The sequence below is a fragment of the Lycorma delicatula genome, chromosome 2 (assembly GCF_047948215.1).
Source record: "Lycorma delicatula isolate Av1 chromosome 2, ASM4794821v1, whole genome shotgun sequence".
NCBI classification, from domain to species: Eukaryota; Metazoa; Arthropoda; class Insecta; order Hemiptera; family Fulgoridae; genus Lycorma; species Lycorma delicatula.
The window spans coordinates 93319811-93343983 of NC_134456.1; the positions used below are offsets into that span (position 1 = coordinate 93319811).

The 24173-nt window shown below is 30.0% G+C and overlaps 2 protein-coding genes across 6 annotated transcripts in view; one reads left to right on the forward strand and one right to left on the reverse strand.

Moving 5' to 3' along the window:
• Positions 1-8197, reverse strand: part of Ge-1 (Enhancer of mRNA-decapping protein 4 homolog Ge-1) — a 153944-nt gene extending 145747 nt beyond the window's left edge. For 3 of the 5 annotated variants that reach the window (XM_075355778.1, XM_075355781.1, XM_075355782.1), the window contains exon 1: positions 8089-8197. The gene's annotated coding sequence lies outside the window, so the exon portion shown is untranslated. The other 2 variants (XM_075355780.1, XM_075355779.1) reach the window with 2 other exon arrangements.
• Positions 8198-8705: 508 nt separating this feature from the next.
• Ntmt (N-terminal methyltransferase) lies at positions 8706-23928 on the forward strand. Its single transcript, XM_075355784.1, has 4 exons — positions 8706-9007; positions 17077-17260; positions 19845-19950; positions 23578-23928. Exons 1-4 carry the CDS (start codon positions 8816-8818, stop codon positions 23825-23827), a joined length of 732 nt encoding a protein of 243 aa, XP_075211899.1. The 5' UTR covers positions 8706-8815; the 3' UTR covers positions 23828-23928.
• Positions 23929-24173: the final 245 nt, after the last annotated feature.

A 24173-nucleotide genomic window follows, 5' to 3' on the forward strand; every position in this document is an offset into this window, starting at 1 on the left:
CTGTCTCTCTCTCTCTCTCTCTTTCTGTTTAGCCTCCATAACCACCGTAAGGTATTACTTCAGAGGATGAATGAGGATGGGAAACAGTATTACGGAATGGGCAACAGCAGCCAGAAGCGGTACTTGGAGATCTAGAAGTCTTCCATTACTTGTGTTACTGGATGTAAAAAAACGCATTTGAATCTGTACCGTGGCCGGCGATTATTGATGCTCTAATAAACATGAACATCAGTGATTAAATTGTAAATCAGATTAATCAGCACTTACACGATAGACATACTGAGGTCAAGACTGTTGAGGGCACGGTAAATTTTCAGATGTTTGGTGGTGTTCCACGGGGTCCGTTCTAGGACCCATACTCTGGAATGATTTCTATAATGGAATATTCAGGCTTCCTTATCCAGAAGGAGTGAGGATTGTCGGCTATGCAGATGACGTTGTGGTACTGGTGGAAGATAGGGAAGTGGACCGTCTTGAAATTATGGCAAATCAGGCCTTACAACTATTAGACGAATGGTTAGATAACAACCAACTCCAAGTAGCCCCCAGCTAAGTCAAAATGCATTTTGCTCTCTGGTAGAAGAAGGGTCAGAGGAATAAATATAGAAATAAGGGGGGAAATTATTCGTGAAGTCAGTAACGTCAAATACTTGGGCGTATTCATAGATAAGAGTCTAAAGTATGGTTATCACATAGATATGATTTGTCAAAAGGTTGCCCCAACAATTAAGGCTCTAAGAGTTCTATTTAATAACCACTGTGCACCGAAACTAGTGGTCAGAAGGTTGATCACAATGGCAACGATGTCATCTATCTTATACGCGGCACCAGCCTGGGGCACTGCAATGAATGTACAACGCAATAAACGCAAACTTAGAAGCGTGCACAGAGTAGCACTAATACGAGTTGTCTCAGGATATAGAACAATTTCTTACGATGCGTTATGTGTCTTAGCAGAAACGCCTCCCATTGAATTACAGATAAAAGGCTGAAGCATGAGGGCGGCAGGTGTGCCAAGAGCCGAGGTAGACACAGTCGTTAGCAACTGGCAAACCGCATGGTCATCCGCTCAAGCAGGTGAGTGGACAAGGAGACTTATTCCCAATCTGAAAGAGTGGTTGGGTAGGGAGAAAGACAGACTAAATTTCCACACCACTCAGTTGATGACTGGACATGGGTCGTTCGGGAAATACCTTAATAGAATCGGGAAAAGGCAGACGTCAAGGTGTCCGTACTGTCAGGAAGAAGACGACGTGGTACACACCGTATTCATCTGCTATAGATGGGAGGGTCTCAGACATGAAATAAGGCATAATAACCTGACACCCTGGTTAGCTGGTTAATGCAATCCAATAACAACTGGGATTGGTTTTCCAATTTTGCGAGCACCGTCCTCAAATCTAAAGAGGAAGAGGAGAGGCATCACAGACGATAGGTGCGAGGATAGGGCAGGGAGGGCAGTCCCACCCTGGAGGGCCCGTATGCTTAGGTATGCGGTTCCGGTGATGGGGTGGGAACTCCTAGGGTTGCTTGAAAGGGAAAAATAAAAGACCGAGTCCCGGCCGGCGGTGTCGGTCCTGAGGGCGCTTCGGTGCTTGCTGGGGCTGGTGCCGCCGGTTTGAGGCAAGCATAAAAGAGTAAAGCCCGAGACCCGATTCTCTGCGTATGAGGGGGGACGGCATAGCCAGACCTTCCCTTGCATGTAGAGGATTAGAGACGGGCAGCAATAAGAAAAGATCCAGAACCGGGAGGCCTGATCTGCCGTGCCGGACGTACAGCCGGTGGGTGAGGAGGCCCCCTTAGAGTCACAAGGACACATCCCTGGGCCGTGTATACTTGAGTGGATGTCCGGCCCAGGGATGTAGGGGGAAAAACCACCAAAGAACACCACAATCCACAATCTACCTGCTTTACTGTAACTTTCGTTATAAACACTAATTAAATAATACAAAAACTACTACATTCTGAAACAGCATGGCGGCATCTGCTTTTACGACATTCACTTGCAGTAAATTTTAGGTCTTGCTGCTTACCTTGTTTGTGATACAATTCCCTGTGAATTTTAATTTAATTTGTTTCTACCACTATTCTTAAGTTATCAGCACAATCAAAATTATACTAACCTACTCAATATCCAACTGTTTAGCAAATTTTGATCTAATAATGTAATAAATGATCCAAAAAAGAAATGTATCAAGTCAGGTTTGTTTGACAGAATGTAAATGAGATGGAAATTTGAACAAGCAAGGATTTCAGTTTTGTCTTATTAAAGCTTATCACTATGGTTTAATACCCAGCATATATTTGCAATATATTTTTCAAAAAGAAGTGTTCACTAACTTATATTCTTGTGGTTTCTTTTATGACATATCATTTCATTCATAATACAACCAAACTGATATAAATGTATTAAATACATAAACTTGAATAGGCTGTCACCTTCTAATTTTAACTTAGTCTTAAATAAATACATATAGCCAGTTATATAATGTAACCAAAATGATAAAAATAAAACATGTCTGGCATGTGTGCTATCAAGTACAGCTTATGTGGATACTTAGAATCAATAGTAGAGCATTTCTCTGCTCATAACACTCCTTATCCTTTCTTCAAAACAACACCAAGACTTTTTTACTTTGATATTATTGAAAGGATTCTCCTCCCCAATTGAGGTGACTGGTGAAAGAAGTTTTCTTCTTACTTCATATCTTTTTAGTTTAACTTGCTCTAAACTATTTATTTACTGCTAACAATCATCACTAACTGCAACAAATTCTAACTTATCAGGTAAATTTTGCCCTACTATCTTCTTACCATACAGATAATGACTACTGCTTAATTTTAATTGCTTTGAAAGTTTATATGCATCATTCTCTGAAATAACAAATCTTTCTCTATATCAAAGCATACATAACCCTTTTTCATGTTGTAAATTGCAATTTAACTATATTAAAAATACTTTATTTAATATTATAAAGTTTGCTGTGAAAGTCTGTGTATTAAAAAACTGATACTATTATTTTTTTAAAATATAAACATGTTTAACATTACAAGTACTTTTCCCCTTCATTAATGATGTAGCAATGAAATTACTGAGTTTGGCTACAAAAAGAAGGCAAGAAACAAAGTAAGAAGTGATGCCATGAATAAAAAACGAGTTATCAACTAGAAAATAACTTTTTCCCAACAGGAAATAGTTAATTAAATTTATCTAAAAGAGCAAAATGGGGAAAACTCACATGGTTCTGAATATCCTACCACAATTTTAAACTATGAACTAATATGTTGCCAAAAAATTTAATGAATTGCATCCATTTTTATTTTACATCCGAAAATAAAAAAGATATAAAATATTACTAACATTACAGTAACTACTATCTTCCAAATATAACATTCTAAACTATCAAGTCTGATAAGGCAACCTTTTTAAGACAAAAAATATTGGATTTAAAAGATTATATAAAAATACTGTCTTGCTAATCAATTTAAAATTGAACCAATTTCCTAATAAAAAGAAATAAACCAGTTTTTTGTAACAGGTTTATCTCACAAATGTTTCTCTTTTAAAATGAAAGAACATTGTAATTTTTGACATTTAAGAACTACAACGAAATAATGAAGAGAAAATATCTAAGATTAATAAATTGAAATATTCTGAAGTAAATTATTAATTAAATGATTTAAATAATAGACGTTTAAAAATAATATCTTTAATAAATAATATTTATCTCAGTCCAAAATATTGTGATAATAAAAATCCTTGAAATTCTACTACATAACTATGTAACATATCAATAAAGCAATAATGTACTTAATATTTAAATAATAGTAATAACAATAATAATGGCTATTACATCATAAATTAAACATGAAGACATAGTAATTTAGCTCTGTTTTAAGTATAAGTAGTATTAAATAATATTAAAATAAAGCTACTCCAACTAATAGGCTATGTTTTATCAGACATAATACTGACAGAATATCATTAACAGCAAATATAATTAACATTAAGTTTTTTTTTTTTTTTTTAATATACTCTTATCCAATGAAGAAGTATTGGGATGAAACTAGGAAGCAACCACATTTCACAGCCAATAAGATATAAGCAGGTGTTGTGATTAACATTCTCATAACATGAATGGTGCACAGTGATAATTAGACATACAGTTATTGTCTAGCAGACTCAACCTGCTTTTCTTGATAGGATCATGCAATATTTTAAGGGTTTTTTTTTACTTTCTATTTAATTTTTTATATTTTTAAATTAATTTATATTTACTTGAGGTTATATTTTAACAGTAAAATCTTACTCTTTATATTTGAATGATAAGGCAAGGTTCACATGTTTCCCTTATCAGTGTAAGTTCAAATTTGATATGTATGTAATTGTTACATGTGCAACTATCACAGAATCACCAGTCATTTTACTGCCTTAAATCTCTCTCATTAAAAAAATTTTAGACACCAACTACAACTGAATTAACTGGGGATTCATCCAGTAGGTAACAAATTTTAACCATTCTAAGCAGGATTCAATCAGCTCAGCCCAGCAAACTCAATTCTATCTTGAATCTGACTCCCAGGTATAAAATTAAAAGGATAAATTGGAGAGTAAACTCATTTACTGATATCTATAACTAAATTCTGAAATTGACTCTTAAATTCAAAAATAACAAAAAAAAAACTGATGAAAATTTGTATATTTTCAAATATTCAAATTTTATGTTGTTTTTTTTAAACAATCAGCACTGAAATAAGTTCATAGCTTAAGTAAATTAATAATTTAATAACAGCTAATTTAATTATAGCTAAGTAAATTTTTAATCCTTTCATTATCTTCTCTTGGAATAACAATCTACAAACCAAATTACATTAGAACTAGTATCCATAAACATATTGTTTCCACTTAAAAGATACAAATATTTATAATATTTCATACAGATTTCTGTTACAAACATAAAATGAAGCTAAACTGAAATCATTAGAAGTAAAATTACAGGACACTTGGTAGTTTCAAATTTTTAGATCTGAAAACTGAACCAACAGGTCTCAGAATTGTATAGCTGGTAGCTTAGAAGAAAATTATTGCAAAGCCCAAAAAACTGGGGGAAAAAAAAGAAAAAAAAACACTTCTTAGGTTTGAGATAAATTAATCTGAATAAATTATGAATAAACTAATAAAAATTTCTAACAAGATTCATAGAGGCTTTAATTACAAAAAAATTTGAGAAAGTCAATAGAAAACAAACACAAAATTCAAGGATTTGACTTTAATTCAAAACAAAAAAAGACTAAAATTTGTAAGAAAATCATTATAATTTTAAATAGAATATTTTTCATAATGCTAAAATAGAATCTGAAAATATTTTCATTTCAAAATTTTATAATAACAGATGATCAACAATTAAACTCTATGGATTGTATTAGAATTTTGTTAGCGGTTTTATGAATAAAGCAGTATGTAAAAAAAATTAATTCAAAAAAATAATGTTAGTGATTGTTTATTACTGCTCTTTCATTGCCAATTTCTTTCCTTTTAAAATATTATTACTTCACTAAACATCAACTACAAATTGACTAACTGGAATTAGTTAATATCAGCCAGGCTTAAAAGCTTACTTCACCAAGTAAACTGTCATAAAATAATGCCTAAATGTAACACCTACACTTTTGTAAAAAAAACGTAATCCAAATGTCAACACATCACTAAAAAATGAATTTCATTACAAAAAAAAAAAAAAAATTGCAGAAGGTAGATGTAACTGGACATCATCTTGTAGTTTATAAATAAAATAACTCAGTGCTAAAAGAAACGTGTTTTACATTGCTTATTATTAAATTATCGAGTAGACAGTTTAAGCTATAAGAGGTTATAATACAACGTAGAATAATGCAGTTTTATTCAGGTGCACAAGAAAAAAAATTATTTGTTTTTTAATGAACGTACAATAATTTATCAAACTTAATACACTTCATTTTTTTTTTTTTTTTAATTAATTTACTGAACTTAATAATACTGGTGACTGTATTATTGAACTCTTACTAGTAAATAATAGGAAATTGGAATATTATACCAAAGTTTGTTTCATGCTTGTTCTACTTGGGTTTAATATATCATCATTTAATAATCATATCAAATAAAATGATCCCTTGAACTTCTGCAACTGATCATTTAATTGCAAATAAATTTTTTGGCATCTTAAAATCAAACATAATGTGCAATTTTTTTTTTTACCCGAAATATATAAATGTTACCTATTTCAGTTGCAGTGTGAAAGCAATTATTTTTCATTTTAAGATTGTTTAGTTGGCCAAGTTACACTAAAATGTAAACATCTTATCTGGTATATAATTAATAAGTAAAATAATCTAAGTTTGCGCAACTATCCATTCATACTACCAGCATGGAAATATATTCACACTAGATATCAGGTGAAGGATTATTTAACTTATTTCCTGGAGCAAACATGGTGAACAGCAGTGTATGTCAGGATCTGTAGACTTAAAATTTGTAATATATTATAAAAAGCCCTGTCACTCATGAGAAATTTGGATTATAACCATTTATGTATATTATTATGCTTTTCTGGGAATTATCATCTGTTTTACCATGCAAGTTACATGTTAGTTCACAACAATTTTTACTGTTTATGTGATTTGACACAGTCTTGCATTGTAACTCTAGCTATTATTAACATTTGGCCGAATGAATGAGGAAAATTATAAAGATATTTAATAAGAATCACATAATTGTTAAAAATAAAATCTAAACAAACAGTAGTTCTGTATGACCTTTAAAGCTTTAAGGGCAACTGTAAATAAATATGCTACTGCACATTAGCATTATTTTACCGTAACAATTACTATTGTGTTTTGCAAGTTATGAGTAACAAGTTAAAAATTACTTCCTTTGACCAGCAAAGATAACACTTTTTAAAATATGTGTTTTTCTTTTATTATATGCAGTAGGGTATAATTAGTAAATTCACAACAGTTTTGACATTCATTTTCAGAAGTCATGAAAAAATTTGCTCTTGCGAACATTTAAATATAGATTTGAACACAAATTCAAAAACTGACATCAGAAATCAAGCACTGTTGTCAAAGATGTAGACAAAAAATACAACTATATTTTACAGAAAAATAAGCTTAGTTTTGCCACAAAGAAACAATTGATGAAAAAACTGAACAAACTTACTAATACAAAGTAATACTAATTCATTTCACTTATGCACTAAATTATATACAGCACCAGAATACTTATCAATAGTTCAAAACTAGCTCATCAGAATTATTTCAAACAAGATACACCAGACCATAATCCAAAACGTAAATACAAGAATAAAATCTAAACTAATTTTGCTGAATAACTATTCAAATAATATAAAAGATTGGCAAATATTTTTATATCAATTACCTTTCAAAACAAAATTATGCAAATCAAGAGAAGCTACCAGAATCATTGGATAACTTACACTAAATTCTTCTAGATTTATTTAATACTGCATTCCTAACAGAAATTTACTTTTACGGAATTTATAGGCATTAATTAAATGAGTTACAGAATCAGATACACAAATTAGAATACAATAAGATAAACAATACTTCAACTTAAAAAATATACTACCTTGCTTATACATCAAAACAATAACTAAATGATAAAAGGTTAACACACCTTACTTTTTTAAAAACTAAGACCGAATTCCGTCAAACAACTTGGGATCAAAGAAGTGGGTACACAATAATGTTATATCAAAACACATCACAGAGTGAAAAACCTTTATCAAACCAGGAAACCTAACTACCGGTTACTTAACCCTAACACCCGAACACGTTATCATAATACAGTTAATCCCATATTTTATTTTATAACAGTAAACAATATAAATAATTCAGTTAGACACACTTCGTAATCAGCAATTTTAAAAAAATTAACATCAAGTAAAAAATGTAACGTACGAAACACACAAAAATAAAAATATCACAGTAACAAATTTTTTACATGCTCATAACGATGAAAAACAAATTATTTTTTTATTATCAATAACCGAGTTAAGTGCAACTAAAACAAATACTGCAAAAACTTACAAAAATAACTAGTGCCACCTAAAAACGACAAAACAGGTACTCTCCTAGAACGACTAACGCTGCACGGAAAATCAAGAAGACTCGGCAACACGATTGCAGCGGTTTCCTGTTGAACTAAAACAAGAACTAGCTTTAAAAGGCTATTAAGAAGTTGTAATTCAATTAATAATATAATTTCAATCGACACCAAAAAGATTAACAAAACACTAAATAAGGAACAGTTTTATTTTTCTGTCATAAAATAGTGAAGAAACATTATTGTGGTAAAAAGTAATTTACTAAGTACACTGAAGCAGTTCTTAATGACATGAATGTAAAGTGAATACAACACTAACCGTGCCTGAACTTGGATAAACATTTTGCTAATCGGTTGTAGTTTTATAACATAAGTGTCACTTGAAACATATTTTTGATAAATTAGTAAAACTGTTCATATTTCTATATGAACAACTCAAATTGCTTAGAATACTAATTCGAGATCAGCCGAATAAAATTCCCTAAGCACCAATGCCGTCATTATCAGAAAACTACAAAATATACAATTAAAAGATATATTTTAATTATGGTATTATTATATACTTCTTTCATAACTGTATTCTTCTTTGTTGAAGTTCGATGGTCGGAAAGCAGAAGCGCGGCAAGCGGCCTACCATATGTCATGTTGTTTAATGCCTCTTTTCACACATGTTTTTAACCACATAACCTTTCTGCATATCTGTGTAAAATAATGATTGATAGTGATTCTATTAAAGTCCAGACATTCGTTTCGACTAATTCAGAGAAAGTTCCAAATTATGAGAGGGCAGCAAAATATTGGTCAAAAATACCAGCAACAGTCGATGGTATGCTTGTTGGATTTGGATTTGTTTCGGATGTTGACATAAAAGGTTCTGATAAGTTCTTAAAGTCGCTATTCCAGGTGGGTTTTTATATTATGTTTCAAATAAAAATTCGATGTTTTACAGTAAATTCAGCCTTTGTAACGTTCAATTCTGTACCTGTTACTTTATTTCGCTTAAATTATATTTTCAACGTATTATTGTTTACGTGCAGATCTTGCTAATTGTTCTAATGAAGATTTATAATTATCTCCTCCAATAACCTTAGCCTTATATAAACTGCCATCTTTTTTAAACATAACCTACTCAATACCCTTGTGACCAAAAAATTAAATGAAAGAACTTGATACCAATCTTCACAAGTAGTTTTACACGAGCTACTTTACTTCTAGACGAACTTAAACCCAGGTCAGAAAATATTTTGCATACAGATAAAGATTATGGTAAAAAATGTGTTACCAATTTTGTAAAACAGTATACAATATAACATCCAAAACTAAACAAGCATCACCCTGAAAGCACATTCAGAAGATTACAAACTCAACAGCTCAAATAGGTCACAGTTTCAAAAGGTTCAGTTAGCATTTAAAAGCCCCAATAATGTAGACTTATATTGACCTCTTAAAGAAACATACCAAAATAAATTAAGAGCAATCTAGATATTTTATAGTTATTTACACAAAAAAAAAACACCATTATGCTGCATAGACACTATATTTCGTATTGATTGTGTAAGTATTCATTTTACACATTTTCGTCCATGAAGATCACAGATGAAAATTTTGTAAAACTGTTTTAAATAGGTTTATTTTATATATATTTTAAAAATCACAAAACTTATCTCGTAATACATATATTTGCTTTTTCTGCTACCTTCAATGATTGAAGGTAGCAGTTGATGTTATTACCAGCAGTTTTTTTTTTTTTTTAGATAAAAAGATACATATTTAGGAACCTACTCAAAAGTGCTGAGTTTGATCATTCGTTAGTGGATCATACACTCTCTATATTTATATGCAGTGTATTAATGTGTGAGCATGTTAAGAAGTTGTCCTTTTTTGTGTAAAAGTAGCCTACACTTTTTTATACAAAAAATATAATTAAATTAAAATATGTATTATAATATAATTTATAGGCTACCTTTTAATCAAGGTAGCCTAGTTAATGGTGGTGGAATTTTTTATATGCCTCTAAGAATGATTGCAACCATCTACTGTACTACTAAGTGTTAATTATATATTTTTTGAATTTGTATCTTATTTGTCCAATGTAGAACATTATGCAATTGGAGTAGCAGTTTTATTATCATAGATGCATTGTGTCTTGTATTTATGTTCTGTAGATTATATTGCAAGACCTACAAATTTCAACAGTTTTCTTTGAATTTTTATGAATACATTTTATTTATATTTCTTTTATTTTTGTTCATTCTTGTTGAGTAAGTTAATGCCTGTTATATTCATTGTGTGTACAAGGTTGTATTGTTGCAATCTTTAAATAAAAACATATTTATAAAAAATAAGCTATGTTAATCAGTTTTTGAAATATTGGAAAACAAGAAAACAGTTAACAAAAAATCTTACTCAAAATCTAAAATTAGATGTCTATTTTGATTGTTAAATAATTATCATCAGTACATACGAGTTAATGAATAAAATAATAAATAATTGAAAAATAAACAATATTTACATAATATCATAAAACCTGACTCTGTATTTTGAATAGAGTAAAATACAAACTGATACTGTTTTTGGTAATTTTAATCAAAAGCATAAATATAACTTAAAAACATCTAAACAATTGAAACATTGTCTTAGATTGCCCACTGCAGCTTAATTCATGCCTTTTAAATAAAAACTTATTTCAAGTAAAGTAGAGCATGAATCAAGAAAATAGCGTTTCAGATCAGTTAAAAGAGATATCCATCCCTTCACTTAAAAATATTCAACATAACGGAAATAAATTAATAGTTTAAGTTTATCTGCTGTCTAACTCCTGTTAATTACATAAATCTTTTTAAACTCTTGTTTGTAATAAAGTAAATTCGGTGACCAGTTTCCAAAATGATGAAATAATCCATAGTGATAATTAATGAGAATGGGATTGAGGGATTTGAATTATATTTATTTTAAGCTTAGTTTTATCTGAATGGCTGTGTGTATAGTTAAATAGTTGAATACAGAGTGACGAAAATTTCACACTTCATGACAAATCATTGCAATATATATATATATTGGTGTTTGGTTTGTTATCTCACGGTATGGATGTTAATAAATAAAAAAAATTTCTAATTAATAATAATGGGCTTCCCATGTACTGTGAGTGAGGTTAGAGTGGGAAGTAATGCAAGCACCTCGTGCAAAACTAGACAATCATCACCATCAACTGGTAAAGATACAAGGTACTCCTGGGGCTCTGTTTTGGAAGGTGCAATGGGCTGTTCTTATAATATCTGCAAATAATCATCTGATTTTCAAAATTGAAATGGGGTATTTGTTAGTAGGTTGAAGGCTAACTTTTGCATGCATAAGGTACACTCTCGATCTAGCAGATCATGGTTATTCGGAAATGTTATATCTTCACAACCAGTCTTTTGATTTTCAAAATTCAAATGGGGTATTTGCTAGTTTAATACAAAATCATATTAGAACCAAAACAGAAAAAAAATTAACTAATATACTCAGAAATGGACATTATTTGGCAATCATGTTTTTTTAATATTTATCTCTTGTTGAATCAGTAGATATGTTGCAAGAATTCTTTGATGCTTGCTTGATCACATTAGATTTCTGGCCACAAAGATTGCCATACACCGTACCATATTTTATTTTACATCTAAAAAGTATAGTTTTTCAGAACCATCTTTGTCTTTTGAACTGAAAACTAAATATTGAAAATAAAATTAAAAAAACTTTATTACAAATACTTGGAAATTGATTAGAACCTGTATGTAGATTAGAAAAAAAAATCACTTTTCAACCTTGTAAAATTAAATTTGTTTGTAATGTGAATATTTTTGTTAGTTTGGTCTTTTATTGGTGAAAAGATTATTCAATGCACATTATCAAAATTTGATTCTATTATTTTTTTAAACATCTTTTGTTTTATTAGAGAATGGATAAAGTAAAATCATTGTTAATTTTAATATGTCTAATGAAATTTTAAATGATTTTTAATTTATACCTTTTTTTAGTAATTGCTTTGTAATTGCTTTAAATTATGTTAATGTAGATGTTTTAGCTCAGATTTTTCTTTCTTTAAGACCTAGGGATGTTATATAAATAAAATTTTGTGTAATATAAAACTGTAGAAGTGTGATATGAAAACCTGGTAACATTTTAGTTGGTTTTATATCAAACAAAACCTAAGAATATTTAAAATATTTTTAATGTTAATATGTATCTGATCCCCTAAGGTGGTTAGCAAATGTAGTTTGTCATTGTGCTACACTTTATGTATTCATTGTAATTTTTGTTTGGCAAATAAATGCAGCCTCAAATAAAAACCATTTATAAAAAGTTCTTTGTATTCATAGAAATATATAACAACTTAAACATTATAAAATATAAAAATATGAAAATATTTAATACCTATATATTGTGCAAAACTTGATTTAAGAAAAAATTTTTACAACTTTTTAATTTTTTGTGCTAATAAAAACAGTTTTAATACATACCTGTGTTTGATATATGCCTACATGTGCAGCCTTAGGTTATGCCCATACAGATGAGTGGCAAGTGGCAGAGCGATGAGCACTAAGCAACTGAGCATCAAGAAAATATTTCAAACCGTGTTGAAAAATATTTCAGTGGCATATTGGACATAAGAGGCAGAGAGTTGCAGGTTCTGTTTGATATTTTAGTTCATTCGTGAGCAGCAAATAGTGAACATGTGTGACAAAAGTTTGGTTACTACAGTTAGAAAATAATGAAAACATTTAGATTAGTTTATTTATAGATTTAGAAAAATTTATTTTAGTTCTGTGTCGAATTAGTTTAGTTTTAGTTTAGTGTCGAATAGTAAACATGTGTGACAAAAACTTAATTTATAGAAGCTCTGATGTGTGCTGTTCAGTCACAACCAGTTCTGTGGCAAAGTTATAGAAAAGAATACAAAAACAAAAATGTGACTGACAAATTGTGTGATGAAGTGGAAGAAAAACTGATCTGGCTTGTACAGGTGAGTTTGTTTATTTTTATATATGTTGTATTTATTATTACACCATACCATTATTTCATCTACATTATTACAATCTTTATAATTATGTACAAAACATAATGCAATATTGTATACAGTTGATGTATTTTATTACAAATTCTGATTGTGTACAGTGGATATATTCTATTACAAATTCTGTACTATCAGCTAAGTTTGTGTCTAGTTAATCTCTGTGATCCCAAAAATATTTAGTAAATTCATCTCAAATTGTAGATACTGCTTGACTGTAGTTGTTAATACTGTTTCCCCTTTGACTGGTCGCCCAATTGCCATTGCTATTTGTCGTTCTTGCAAGTGCCATTTACTGTAAAAAATTCTGAATGCACATTCAATGCATTTCCTGGCAGAATGAATCAATAATTGAAATTTTTTCTGAGCAGTTAAAACTTCTTTGATATAGATGCATCAAATACGGCTTAATTGGGTAAGCCTCATCAGGTATTAAAACATTGGGTAGGGCTGTGGCAGACCCTGGTAACACTTGTGGAGGAGGAACATTGAACTTTCTGCTTTCCAAAAGTCAAAAAGAGTCTGTGCAATAAATGTACCCCTATTGCTTTGCTTTCCTTTTCCACAAGCTTCTATAGCAATAAATTTCTTACCTACATCTTCTACAGCTTCATGAATATCAAATAAAAACATAAGTAGTTGAAATATTTCGATCTGGTATTTGGGCATTTGATTTGACAATGCTTGCCATCAATACTTCCAAAGCAATTTGGGAATTTCCATCACTTGCAGTAGCTGTTAAAATATTTTGCAGGTGTTCTGTCATTGGTTGAGGCATGAATTCATCTTTTAGTTCATCCCAAATAGTAGTACTTCTCCAGTACAATGTCACTTCCTGTAGTTTTACAAACTCGAAAAGCAAAAGCTAGAGAATGAAAGGCATATCCAATTGTGAGATATCTGCAATAGAACAAGCAAGAAATGGGATCAATAAATAAAACTAAAAAATTAAATGATTTCATAAAAATATGTCTACTTTATTTAAATAAATAAAATAGGTAATAAGAATAAAATAAAATATAGTAGCCTATATTAAATGTTACTTAAACAAGGTTCTATTTATATTTGTTCCAGGGAAGGAATTGAAAGAAAAATTTGAAAGATACCTACAAGAAAAAACTACAGAAGTTACCAGTAAGCAAAAATGGGCCTGCAGCTGAGCAAATTACAATAAAATGGCCTTATTTTAAATTGATGTCATTTGTTCAGGACTATGTTGTTCCTATCTTCAGTGAAGGAAGTTTACAAGAACCAGAATTATTCAATGATCATGAAGTTTCCTATTTGCAGAAATAGCAGATGAGATTACAGAAGGAAATAATTCAGCCTCAATGTTTCCTTCTAGCATGTCCATTTCTACACGGACAAAAGAGAATTAAAAATTCAAATACCAGAGAAACAGATAGAAAAAATTTTTAGAACTAGAAGAAAAGCTATTAGGGTTATTACATAACCCTAAAAAGAAAGAGAAGCTGAGAACGCCAACTTCCAGTTTTTTAAGAATGTACTTCCATATATGAAGTCATTTACAGAAATAGAAAAGTTGGAGTTACAAGCTGATATTCAGCTATTCGTCTTTAACAAACTGTAATATAAACAAATGTACTTGAACAGCAATAATGTCACTCAAATGAATGAAGAAATGACGTCATGTATGCAAATGAACCAACAATTCATTTTTATTATTGTAAATGTTAATTTATTTTCCAATTGAATGTATCTGTCTTATTTTCATATTGAAAACTTATTACTTTACACTGATTACTTATTTGTAATTAGCTGTTTTGGATAAAGAGTTTTTTCAAAGCAACAACAAAAATGCATTTAAAAATATTTCAAATGTGTTTATTATAAATTGTTTTACCTGCCTTATAAATAGTCATTCTTCAGGACAGATCGGTCTTTTCCAGCTTGTGTGCCATTTCTCAATTTTTCTTTTCACTTTTCTAGTAGTGAATCAAAGCATTCCACCGACACATAAGTACAGTAAAAAATCCCCTGGAAAATTACAAAGAGTACAATAAAGATGGTATTCTCCATAAATAAATTTAGCCATTTGGTCGTGATCCTTGGCAATTCCATGTAGGAGTTTTCCTGGTAGTTATTACGGATGGTTTGCCATTGCCTTCCCAACGTGGTTAATTGAAACCCAACCACCAAAGAACACTAGTATCCACAGTCTAGTATTCAAATCCCCATAAAAGAATTCCCTTTACAAGGATTCGAATCTTAGAACTCTTGACTTCAAAAATCAGCCGATTTTGCAGTAACAAGTTTAACCACTAGGCTAAACCATTGGGTTTCTCCATAGATAGAGCGACTTATTTATGGGATGAACTCCATATCTTCTTTTATTTTCAGGGTGTATTAAGTTAAAATATTTCAAACAATTTTCCCATAGAAGTTCTCATCTAACCCACCTAGGTAGTGGCATGATCGCAACTGAATGGAAATGCTGCTACCAACTGCTGCTCTGTTGCTTACCAGTATGTTTGTAGGACCACTTACATTTTATCGCTTTGATGCTCACTGCACTTCTGTATGTCCGTAGCCTTAGTGGAAACAAATTTAGATTTGATAGACAAATAAGTAAGTTGATTTTCTTGTATTAAGTTATTTCTTTAATCATTTATAATGGATAATCAGAAATATAAAATAACATTTTCTAAAATGATTTAAATATTGCAACAAGATTTTGTCAAGTGTGGTATAAAAAAAATAGCCGGTTTCTCATTGGTACAAATATTTCCAAGATGTTCATGAGTAAGGTGAAAATGAATCATTTGAATTACATTAGTGACCATTAAAAATTGGAAAAAAATGTTATTTTTTTAAAGGAAATTCATGGCAAATTGTTTATCAATCTTTGGGAAGTTAATCCCAAAAATGGAAAACAATCCATATTATTAAATTAGAGTATTTCGTAACATCCATGTAGAAAATTTTCTGTTATGTTTGGGCAATTAACACAATTGCAGAACAATGCATCTTTTTTCTAAAGGTGAAGTTTTGGCTACTTTTTAAAAGATCATGGCATTTTGAAGAAATTGCTGAATTCATTCATTAACCTCCCAGTATTGGTGAAACACGTCAACTCAAAAAATTTTGGATGTGTGGCTACAACATTGGAATTGGTTCAGTCATCTCGATGAAAGTTTCTAGATAAGGGAAAACTGAAAAAAAATATGTCTTAAGTTCAATAAAATGTTTAGTTCTTTTTACTGCCTTATAAAATTATCAAGTTATTTTGAATTTAAGTTTTTATGCCAAGATACCTACTCCCAATAAAGAATACTAATTAAGTATTTTAGTTTTTGCAAAGACCTCTCCCTGGCAGATATATGTAAAGATATTTCCTGAAAATTTCACCAGCTTGCACATTATAGCTTGTTCAAGAATCTTTTTCCTAAAAAAATAACTGATTTATTCATTATATTCACCAGACTCTTATTCTTTCCAAGAATAGAAATGTCAATAAAGAACAATATTTTGACAGTGTTAAAAATTACTGATAGCTGAACTTCTTGGCTATATCAGGAATTTTTTCACACTTTTCCAGATTTTTTAAAAGACTGAATAAACAATAGGCCATCTATTTTAAATTTTATGGGAGTTACTTGCAGGGAAAGATAAATATAGCTAAATAAAAGAAGATCACATACTTTTTACCTACATCCTAAATACATGCAGTTGATTGACAAAGATAGCATGAAGTAATTTCAATTGGAACCATCAGTTAAATATAACTGATAAAGACATCAGATAAATTCGACAATTTTTCATAAAAAATCCAAAAAAAAATACTAACGAATTTGGAATAAAAATAAAATAAAAGAATTTTCAGAAAAACTTCTGCATTTAATTTGGTTATTAAAACAAATCTTGTTATTGGATAGGTTATCTAAATTAATTATTTTTCCAGATGCAGTTTCCTCCTGGAAAAGAAAGAGCTCTTGACTGTGGAGCTGGAATTGGCAGAATTTCAAAGAATTTGCTGACTAAACATTTTAATATTGTGGATTTGGTAGAACAAAATAGAACATTTATTGAAGAAGCCAAATCTTATATTGGTCAAAATGAACGAATTGGGAATTTTTATAATATAGGTATTGATTTTATAGCAATCTGTCTTATTTTTGTTAAGTCTAATAGGAATATAATGCAGTGAATGTTTGTAAAGGTATCAGCTGCTAATAGGGGTTTGAACAGATATTCTGCATGAGGTTGTTTTCTTTATGCTGCAATTTCTATGTGGGTAGATGATCTTTTCTCACATCTTTACTACTGTAAGTTAGTGGGTATATAAAAGAGCTTTGCATCATTAAACTATTACAACAGGTCTTAGGCATGATCTGGTGAGAAGGTTTGTGTGTAAGCCTTTCCAGTAAGTGGCTACACATTAAACTGAAGTGCCTTTCACATAAAGCTGGTTTCCTGTTTTGTCTTAGATAATACCAAATTACTAGTGTAATTTTCACATTGCACTGCAACCAGTGTTATTTAACTCTGATGAGTTATAGGAAATGGTTTATTAAACTTGCTTTTACGACATTCACTTGCAGTAAATTTTAGGTCTTGCTGCTTACCTTGTTTGTGATACAATTCCCTGTGAATTTTAATTTAATTTGTTTCTACCACTATTCTTAAGTTATCAGCACAATCAAAATTATACTAACCTACTCAATATCCAACTGTTTAGCAAATTTTGATCTAATAATGTAATAAATGATCCAAAAAAGAAATGTATCAAGTCAGGTTTGTTTGACAGAATGTAAATGAGATGGAAATTTGAACAAGCAAGGATTTCAGTTTTGTCTTATTAAAGCTTATCACTATGGTTTAATACCCAGCATATATTTGCAATATATTTTTCAAAAAGAAGTGTTCACTAACTTATATTCTTGTGGTTTCTTTTATGACATATCATTTCATTCATAATACAACCAAACTGATATAAATGTATTAAATACATAAACTTGAATAGGCTGTCACCTTCTAATTTTAACTTAGTCTTAAATAAATACATATAGCCAGTTATATAATGTAACCAAAATGATAAAAATAAAACATGTCTGGCATGTGTGCTATCAAGTACAGCTTATGTGGATACTTAGAATAAATAGTAGAGCATTTCTCTGCTCATAACACTCCTTATCCTTTCTTCAAAACAACACCAAGACTTTTTTACTTTGATATTATTGAAAGGATTCTCCTCCCCAATTGAGGTGACTGGTGAAAGAAGTTTTCTTCTTACTTCATATCTTTTTAGTTTAACTTGCTCTAAACTATTTATTTACTGCTAACAATCATCACTAACTGCAACAAATTCTAACTTATCAGGTAAATTTTGCCCTACTATCTTCTTACCATACAGATAATGACTACTGCTTAATTTTAATTGCTTTGAAAGTTTATATGCATCATTCTCTGAAATAACAAATCTTTCTCTATATCAAAGCATACATAACCCTTTTTCATGTTGTAAATTGCAATTTAACTATATTAAAAATACTTTATTTAATATTATAAAGTTTGCTGTGAAAGTCTGTGTATTAAAAAACTGATACTATTATTTTTTTTAAATATAAACATGTTTAACATTACAAGTACTTTTCCCCTTCATTAATGATGTAGCAATGAAATTATTGAGTTTGGCTACAAAAAGAAGGCAAGAAACAAAGTAAGAAGTGATGGCATGAATAAAAAACGAGTTATCAACTAGAAAATAACTTTTTCCCAACAGGAAACAGTTAATTAAATTAATCATTTATCTAAAAGAGCAAAATGGGGAAAACTCACATGGTTCTGAATATCCTACCACAATTTTAAACTATGAACTAATATGTTGCCAAAAAATTTAATGAATTGCATCCATTTTTATTTATTAGATAATACCAAATTACTAGTGTAATTTTCACATTGCACTGCAACCAGTGTTATTTAACTCTGATGAGTTATAGGAAATGGTTTATTAAACTTGGCAATAGCTCAGCCATTGTCATTTTGTCCTTAGGTATATGAAAATATACCACCACAATAAAGATAGTTAAAAGGTTTGATATCCTTATCCATTATCTTTAGTTTTCCAGGATCCTGAGATGTTGCAGGTTTTTTTAGAATCATGAGGTTGTAATGGATGCAGTTTACTGTCTTACTTGTAGGTGGGGGGGGGGGGATATCATTTACTATTCTCAACTTTTATTATAACAAACTATTTATCCATGAAGTTTCCTAAAGAACATTGTTAAAGGTTTTTCATACACTCTAGATTTACTGCTGCATGTTGATTTCTTATTTTAAGATATGTTACGTAGATGTAACATTAAATTTATCATTCTGATCTATTCAAGACATAGATCAGAGTGATTGTTATTTGTGTAACCAATTTTGTATAATAATAATATAGTGTAATCAATTTAATATAATTTGAACAAAGTTGAAAAAAACCTTACTTTCAGTCAGTTTTATTGTTTAATTTCAGCAATGAAACATAATTTTTATCATTGTATGTCGTACCATTACCTCTTACCAAGACAGTTAATTGGTTAAAAAGAGTTGGTAATTTTAAATAAATTATTTTTAAGCAATAGATTAGATAAAAGGTATTTATCTAGGTAGTGTACCAGATACAGATGTAATTTGTTTTTACAAGTAAACTAATTTTCTATTTTTTTTTTTTTTTTCAAATAGGCTTGCAAAATTTTAAACCGAGTGTACAGTATGATGTTATTTGGTCCCAGTGGGTTTTGGGACATCTCAGGGATGAAGATTTAATTGAGTTCCTTATAAAATGCAGGTTTGTGGCTGCATCATTTTTATTAATCATCTTTAAATTAAAATATTTATCAGATGTTGCTTTTTATAGTGCACACTTTTCTTACTGCTTATCTAACTTAAGCAGCTAGTTTAATTGTCCATTCAAAAGGAAATAACATATTCCAGAAAAATCAAAAAGTCATTTTTGATCCCAGATTAATTCGTTCTCTTTAAAACAAGTATTTTTGTATTTATATTGTAATTGGTTTCAGAAAGAAAGCCACAATTTTTACAACTTGTAAATTTATAAATATTTATAATTTTATAAACATTTAGTAAAGTTTATATATATATTTTTATATAATGTTGTAGTATTTATAAAAAAAAATGTTAACTTATGGGATGAATCATTCAGTTAAACAATTTTTTTATTAATTTTAAAACAAAATTCACTCCCTAAAAGGATCATATTAGTGGATATACTTTTACGGTAGAAAATACCAACTATTGGGATTGTTAATGGTTTCAATAAATAGTAAATATTAAATTTTACTTTTTCTGCTAGTAATAGAATCATTTAATATAGCTGAAGTTATTGAAGACAGTAAATAATGCGATCTATGAATTGACCATTAATAGTGTTAGTGGAAAAATAAGTGTTAATAATTTAATCATTCATTTATACATTCCTGAAGAAAATGAGTAAGAATTTCTGATTTCAATGTAAAAGAAATATTTTTAGCTGCTTCTGTTTGCTCATTAAATGCAGTAACGTGGTTTTTAATTATCCCAAACCAATCGCCAAACAATAAATCAGTAATTTATTGATTAATTTTGTAAAAAAATTAACTGAACTATTATTTAAATTTTTTTTTTCAGATCATGAATAGGTAAAGAAATATTTCTTGTAATAATCTCTATATATAACAAGAAATCAAGAATGAAGGTGACCTAAATACTGAAATATGCATCTTAGTTTGTGAATTCAATTCAAGTAAAATGATTGCAGTAATACTGTATTTAGCGATCTGTTTATGATAAGTAATATTGGTTACTATACAAGGTGTTCAATCTGAAATAAGTCCATTTTTAATCTGATTGATTTATTTACCTTTTAAGATGAACTTTGATTTTAACAGAATCTGAATGTAGTCTTCATTCATTCCAATTCACTGCTCATCACATTCTTTGGCTTTTTGCTCACATATAATGGAACCATCTCACAGATATAGAATCATTGAAAACAAATATTGTAATAATTTTTTTGTCTGAAATAGCAATCTACTTTAAAATTGAATTATTCCTTTATATGTATTTCCTTCATTGTGCTGTTACCCAACAGAATAAATGATAATTACCTGTTTTTTTTTTTTGTTTTTTTTGTCTTCAGTCATTTGACTGGTTTGATGCAGCTCTCCAAGATTCCCTATCTAGTGCTAGACGTTTCATTTCAGTATACCATCCTACATCCCCAACAATTTGTTATACATAATCCAAACGTGGCCTGCCTACACAATTTTTCCCTTCTACCTGTCCTTCCAATATTAAAGCGACTATTCCAGGATGCCTTAGTATGTGGCCTATAAGTCTGTCTCTTCTTTTAACTATATTTTTCGAAATGCTTCTTTCTTCATCTATTTGCCGCAATACCTCTTCATTTGTCACTTTATCCACCCATCTGATTTTTAACATTCTCCTATAGCACCACATTTCAAAAGCTTCTAATCTTTTCTTCTCAGATACTCCGATTGTCCAAGTTTCACTTCCATATAAAGCGACACTCCAAACATACACTTTCAAAAATCTTTTCCTGACATTTAAATTCATTTTTGATGTAAACAAATTATATTTCTTACTGAAGGCTCGTTTAGCTTGTGCTAGTGCTATTCGGCATTTTATATCGCTCCTGCTTCGTCCATCTTTAGTAATTTTACTTCCCAAATAACAAAATTCTTCTACCTCCATAATCTTTTCTCCTCCTATTTTCACATTCAGCGGTCCATCTTTGTTATTTCTACTACATTTCATTACTTTTGTTTTGTTCTTGTTTATTTTCATGCGATAGTTCTTGCGTAGGACTTCATCTATGCCGTTCATTGTTTCTTCTAAATCCTTTTTACTCTCGGCTAGAATTACTATATCATCAGCAAATCGTAGCATCTTTATCTTTTCACCTTGTACTGTTACTCCGAATCTAAATTGTTCTTTAACATCATTAACTGCTAGTTCCATGTAAAGATTAAAAAGTAACTGAGATAGGGAACATCCTTGTCGGACTCCCTTTCTTATTAGGGCTTCTTTCTTATGTTCTTCAATTGTTATTGTTGCTGTTTGGTTCCTGTACATGTTAGCAATTGTTCTTCTATCTCTGTGTTTGAACCCTAATTTTTTAAAATGCTGAACATTTTATTCCAGTCTACGTTATCGAAAGCCTTTTCTAGGTCTATAAACGCCAAGTATGTTGGTTTGTTTTTCTTTAATCTTCCTTCTACTATTAATCTGAGGCCTAAAATTGCTTCCCTTGTCCCTATACTTTTCCTGAAACCAAATTGGTCTTCTCCTAACACTTCTTCCACTCTCCTCTCAATTCTTCTGTATAAAATTCTAGTTAAGATTTTTGATGCATGACTAGTTAAACTAATTGTTCTGTATTCTTCACATTTATCTGCCCCTGCTTTCTTTGGTATCATAACTATAACACTTTTTTTGAAGTCTGATGGAAATTCCCCATTTTCATAAATATTACACACCAGTTTGTATAATCTATCAATCGCTTCCTCACCTGCACTGCGCAGTACTTCTACAGGTATTCCGTCTATTCCAGGAGCCTTTCTGCCATTTAAATCTTTTAATGCTCTCTTAAATTCAGATCTCAGTATTGTTTCTCCCATTTCATCCTCCTCAACTTCCTCTTCTTCCTCTACAACACCATTTTCTAATTCATTTCCTCCGTATAACTCTTCAATATATTCCACCCATCTATCGACTTTACCTTTCGTATTATATATTGGTGTACCATCTTTGTTTAACACATTATTAGATTTTAATTTATGTACCCCAAAATTTTCCTTAACTTTCCTGTATGCTCCGTCTATTTTACCAATCTTCATTTCTCTTTCCACTTCTGAACACTTTTCTTTAATCCACTCTTTACCTGTAGTGTTGTTTAACTTTGACGATATGCAGGAACCATTTCATTAAATGTGGCCTTGGCTGCTGACATTTTAATTCCTTGTTCTCTTACTGTATTTTTCCGAGATATTGCTCTTTGAGTATTTCAGATGTTATATAACTCAAAAAACCATTGTGTCAGGATCATGCCCCAAATCTCACAAAATCATTTGAAGGCCCAGTATCCCCCCTGTTTTATTATATTAATGTGTAAATAAAACAAGAGGTAAAAGAATTTCTCTTGCAGGGTATTGTAATAGTTCGGTGGTACAAATATTATTGTGTTTAACTAATATCACTTTTATAACTTATAATTCTGAATTTTGTTATTTAGTTTAAAAAATGTAGATTTGGGGAGTTATTGTATAAATATTGTTTTTCAGTCAGTGTTCTTGTTGACCTTACATAAATTATTTTAATATATATTTTTATTACAGATTCCTTATATTTATTTTACTATATATTTTTTTATAGTCTTTCTTTGAAATAATTTCAGAGATCATTTGATGCCTGGCGGTGTGATAGTAGTGAAAGAAAATCTTACATCAAGTGATTCAATAGAAATGGATGAAGAAGATTCTAGTGTTACTAGGCCTTATTCTTTAATGCAGAAGTTGTTCACTGCTGCTGGATTAACATGTATTTGCGAAACAAAGCAAAAAAACTTTCCAAAATTTTTATATAGAGTTGATATGTTTGCTTTAAGACCAACAAAGCTTCTTCAGAATGAGGCAACATCACAATAAAAATTAATACATATTTATATTTATTAAAATTGTTTTATCAAATAATCGATATAAAAATATGTAAATATTGAAAGTAAATTGTTGTTTGTTTTCTTTCTCTATTTGTGTGTGTTTATATATGTATATATGTACACAGATAATATAATTAGCAAATACACAATGGGCTGTGAAGTACTGAAGACAGTTTGGAGAATTTCCAGACCACAATTTAGATTATATTGTGATGTAAATAGTGTCTTATCCAAATTTTTCTCAGTATAATCAGAAGTGAGTGGAAACATATCAGAATTTTTACTTTGAAGGCAAATAATCCAGATATCAAGCTTCTTAATGAAAGCATGAACTT

Coding starts and splice junctions, on each gene's coding strand:
- Ntmt (XM_075355784.1), top strand. CDS start 8,816: ATGATTGATAGTGATTCTATTAAAGTCCAGACATTCGTTTCGACTAAT. Junction 9,008..17,076: donor TCTTAAAGTCGCTATTCCAG/GTGGGTTTTTAT, acceptor TTATTTTTCCAG/ATGCAGTTTCCTCCTGGAAA. Junction 17,261..19,844: donor TGGGAATTTTTATAATATAG/GTATTGATTTTA, acceptor TTTTTCAAATAG/GCTTGCAAAATTTTAAACCG.